General features: G+C 31.5%; 1 protein-coding gene across 1 annotated transcript; it reads left to right on the forward strand.

Annotated features, from left to right (window-relative positions):
- The first annotated feature begins 2,358 nt into the window (after window positions 1–2,358).
- Window positions 2,359–3,270, forward strand: LOC144365905 (olfactory receptor 14J1-like). Its single transcript, XM_078018612.1, has one exon. It carries the CDS (start codon window positions 2,359–2,361, stop codon window positions 3,268–3,270), a length of 912 nt encoding a protein of 303 aa, XP_077874738.1.
- Window positions 3,271–5,202: the final 1,932 nt, after the last annotated feature.

The raw sequence follows: 5,202 nt of genomic DNA on the forward strand, positions 1-5,202 counted from the left end.
GGTGAGTTTTCCAATCTTGGATAAGAAAAGAGAGTAAGCTTTTATGAAATTTTTGACAGAACCTTATGTTCTTCAAATTGACTTTAGAAAAAGCAAGAGTATTCATTCTTTCAGGGAATGAATTTTTGTTCCCAGAAAATAAGCAAATTAATAAAATCCATATATTCATTTCACATAAATGTGTTAAAATAATGAGCCACTTAAGGAAAACCAGTAAATTGGGAAAGGTTAATATTTTATCTGTTTACATAAATAAAGCATTGTAAAAAACTTCTTCAAATAATCTTTGGTGTCTGTAGGAATAACAAGCCTGAATGTAATTGTGGCTTTTCCCCCAATATTTCTTCATGCCTTTGATTAAGTTTTATATATTTTTACATGTAAGAATAAACAGTATGAGCTACAAAGGTCAAGGGTTTGGAACTCAACATCAATTCTGTTATTTAAGCATTCTGGGCATTAAGATTTTCCTGTATAAATAAAGATTAAGATGCTTATCTCCAAAAAGATAAAAATACCTGTGTGAATTAAATAATATATATTTTTATGATAAACTCTAGTATGGTGTCTGTCTTATTAAAATGAATGCTCAAGATTGTTATTATTTTTTTGATTCCCAGTGTGTTGATAACCACGTATGTGCTTTTGGCAGATTAAAATAATAAATGAATCAAAATTAAGTATGGTTAAACATGCTGTTTATAATTTTATCATTACAGGGCAAAATGGAACAATAAAACAGAACTTGGACTAGAGAAATTATGTTAGAAGTATAACTTCACTCTTAATTTTCTCTGCTATTATGTGGTATGAAATGTTAACAGAAATCAATAAGTTTGAGGACATTATTGGTAGATTAAATTAAATTTGGAATTCATGTTCACAGAGTAAGATAAAAGAGGCTTTCAACTGTGACAACTAAAACAAGTTTAAAATATTTAGTTAATTTAACAGCCATTTTTATTATAGTCTAAAAGCAGTAGGAAATAGAAATATGATCCTTAGATGCATTCTTTTTGAAAGAGAAGTTTCATGAAACGCAGGCAGCAGAAGTCTGGGTGGTCAGCAAGAGAGATTGGCATTAGATGGCTTAATAAAAGACTGATAAGGAATGGGGAGGGAGTGCTCACCACAAGTTTTTGCATTCTCCAAGATATATCTAAGGTGAATTTCATTTGTGTGTGTACTCGAGCACACACACACACACACACACATAAACACACACTTACACACACACTCAGTGAGATTTCATGTGGTTTAGAATAAAGTAAAAAAAAAAAACTAATACAGCAATTTCTTCAGTTGTTGCATATGAAAGGAAAAATGTGCAGGAATATAAGAGAATCATTACTAATGTCTCATCAGTCCTCACATACCAATGTACATTTTGTTAAGGGGAGAATGAATGCTTGAATGCTTGGATAGTTCCATCTCATAAAGATCAAAAGCCCAGGTCATGAACCCAAACTTGGTTTATCCCTTCTCTGAAATGAAGACTGCTTTATTCCACAAATCTCTTTCTGAAGTTGTGTATTAGAGTATTTTTCCTTCCATGTTTAGAAACCACCTCAGGGTATTCAGTCTCTTTCTTTACAAGTGTCTTTGCTTGTAGTAAGTGATCAATAACTATTTGATAGCTTCAAAAAATTCAATAAAATGAAGAAATAAATAGCAGTTGTTAGAATCAGAAAATATCTCATGTAATCAATTTAGACACTTAATCTGTGAGTGGTATTTAAGTATTTACTTTGTAAAAGTATTTTTGCTCTTGATTTCAACATGTCCATTAGATACAATATTAATTGGAAGAGCAATAACACTGTCCATTTTGGCTCTTGGCTTCTCATTGTAATGACCATATTGTTTGCTAGAATGAAAACAGGGATCACCGGTCCACAACAAGCCCATGTTTTAATTTCCAAAATTTCCTTTAAAAAGGGCCATTTCATTTACTAAAATAAGCCAGTGTGCTCAAATATAACTCATCCACAACTCAAAAACTCTTAAGAGCTCATTATTGTGTTTCTTTTGGTGAAAAACAAAGCAAAAGTTTTCACCTGTGACAATGGAATAGCATTTATCCCTGGGGCAAACACAATGACTTTTTCTTGATAGGACCTGTTTTGTATTCTAACTACTAGTTTACTAGGGTAAACTGTAAGCTCTATTTACTTCAGAAACATGTGTTATCACCTTTGATTTCCCAACATCTAGGACACAGCTGATAAATAACAGGTCCTTAAATGATTGAAATAAACTATAATGAACAGATTAATAATTATTTTAGTGTCTTTCTATTACATTTCCCATATTCTTTTATTTTCCAGCTGCTACCAGATTTGCATTTTCCAAATTATTATGACAAACATAACCAGGAGGAATGGATTCCTACTCTTGGGGTTTTCTGATGATCAAAAAATGCAGATCTTGTATGCTTTGCTCTTCTTGGTGTTGTACCTAGTGGCTTTGACAGGAAACTTCATCATTATCACCATCACAACACTGGATCAGCACCTCCAATCTCCAATGTATTACTTCTTGAAGCAACTTTCCCTTCTGGACCTCTCCTTCACTTCTGTCACAGTCCCCCAGGCCATTGACAATTCACTGATGGATGATAACTATGTTTCATATGGCCAGTGCATACTGCAGGTTTTCTTCTTCACATCTTTGGCCTGGACTGAGATAGCTATTCTTACAGTTATGTCTTATGACCTTTATACAGCCATTTGCTTCCCACTGCACTACGAGGTCATCATGGATCCCAGAAATTGTCAGTGGGCTATGATAGCTGTGTGGGTGAGTGGAGGCATCTCAGGAATCTTATACATAGCAGCCACATTTTCTATCACATTCTGTAGGGTGAAAATAATCCATCAATTTTTCTGTGATGTCCCCCAATTACTGAAGCTCTCCTGTTCGAATGATTACCTAGGAGTAATTGGAGTAGCTGCTTTCATGTCTGTGGTAGCTTTAGCCTGCTTTGTCTCCATTGCCCTCTCTTATGTTCACATATTCTCCACAGTTCTAAGAATACCCTCTGCTGAAGGCCTCTCTAAGGTATTCTCCACCTGCCTGCCCCACCTCTTTGTTGTCTCATTTTATCTCTCTACAGGCATCTGTGCATATCTAAACCAAACTACAGATTCTCCATCTGTGTTTGACTTTATGGTATCTATTTTTTACACAGTGATACCCCCAACACTCAACCCTATTATCTGTAGTCTGAGGAATGAGGCCATGAAAGGTGCGCTTAGAAACTTACTTTAGGACAGATAATTCTCTGGGAAAAATACATTTTTGTCCTGTTGTTAGTGGTTCTTCAATATTATATGCAAGGAATATTTTTGGTAATTGGATCCATCAATTTGTAAAGTTAATGAAGAAATAGCATTACTTTGTATAGATAAACTATGTAAAATAATCGTCATCATTGAAGAAACTTTTTTCCTAATTTATTGAACATTGTATTCATTGAAATATTTTTTTGCTTTTTTTAATTAATAAAAATTGTAAACACATATAACCTTGTAATATAGTTCCACTACTTCTTTTTTCATCGCAGTACATATACACACAAACACATACTTACACAGACACAGTAACAATCATAGCATGTTTTAAACACTTGTGTGTAAATTATATTACAAAAATAAAAATAAAAAGTGATAATATGTACCCACAGTTTCACCCACCAAACAAGTCAACCATTTTCATTTTAATCTATTTAAGTTTAAATATTCATCTTAATTTTTATCTTAATATATACCAATTTTGCATATTGGTTTAAATTTATAGGCCATTACTATGTTTAACCACATAGTTTTACTATGCTAATTTTCTTTAATGCAACATAATCAATTAAACTCATCTGAAGATACAAATAATCATTTATCTTTTTTCACATATACTAGTTATTTTCGATTTTTCACTCTTATAAGTAATGCTGAAAGTTGAAGTTTTCATAATTTCAAAGTATTGGTTGTGGAGTCAGTGTACAAATTGTTCAGCGTTCTTTAGACAATATTTCTTTTCAAAAATATTAGATATTTTATGTTACAATTAGCAATATATGGCCAAGTCATTTCTACTCTATGTCTTACATGATTATGTTAATTCATGCAGAAAATATTCAGAGAGAACTATTAGCTGTTTGAAGTCATATCAAGTGCCTGCAACACAAAAATACAGATACAGCATTTAAATTGTGGGGTCTTTTAAAAATAATAACAATATTTTACCTTTTGTAATTATTTTCAAATGTGTGATATCTCAAGAAATTAAATATATTCACAATACTTATTTTTCATATTATTCATTTTGGCTTTAAACATTTCCTATTTTATGAAAAGTATTACAATTCTGTTTTATGATGGCAAAATCATTTTCTCAAGTTCTTCTTCTTTCAAATTCTCAGGCCATTTTATAAATTCAAACCTTATATCAAGTAAGCTGAATATGAGCTTTTAATGTTGTGGAAACAAAGCTTAACAAGTCCAGGTAATCAAGACATAATCATAAATGATGCATAATTAGATATTTTACCTCCTCTGTTCTCAGGCCATTCAAACAGACAACAATAACATGTGAATTATATTTGTTTCTTTTTGATTTTCACCCCAGCGAAATATTTTAACATAATTTTCTGAAATTTTCTTTCTCTGACCTATTATTTTAATAAGCCCACTGAATTATAAAATACGTATATGTTTCAATTTCCATTCTACTTTTTCAATTCTGATATATATATATATATATATATATATATATATATATAGTAAATTAAATAATATTGTATTGATTTTACTGCATGATTTGAGTAGAAGAGCTACTCTTTACATTTTTGTGTCTTCTATTACTTTCATAGATACATTTTTAATGTCTTCATTCATTTCAGTAATTATTGTCTGTCTTGAGACCACTAGTCATTCAAAATATACAAATTAACTTGGAAAATGTTGTGCTCTGTGAAACTTGTTTTTTGTTTCCAATAAATACCAAAAGTTCTGTTGTTTTCTCTAAATAAAATTTCTGCTAGTTCTCTTTATGAAAATAAAACATTCCCTAATTTGTGTGATTTTCAAAACCTGACTGACTCACTTTCTATTCAAGATAAGCATACAATGCAACTACCAAGGGACTTTGAACTATGAGGATTTCTGCATTGCTACTGCTACCTCCCATGTGAGAATACAAAAAGCC

This window comes from Ictidomys tridecemlineatus, chromosome 8, assembly GCF_052094955.1.
Source record: "Ictidomys tridecemlineatus isolate mIctTri1 chromosome 8, mIctTri1.hap1, whole genome shotgun sequence".
In the NCBI taxonomy this organism is placed as follows: domain Eukaryota; kingdom Metazoa; phylum Chordata; class Mammalia; order Rodentia; family Sciuridae; genus Ictidomys; species Ictidomys tridecemlineatus.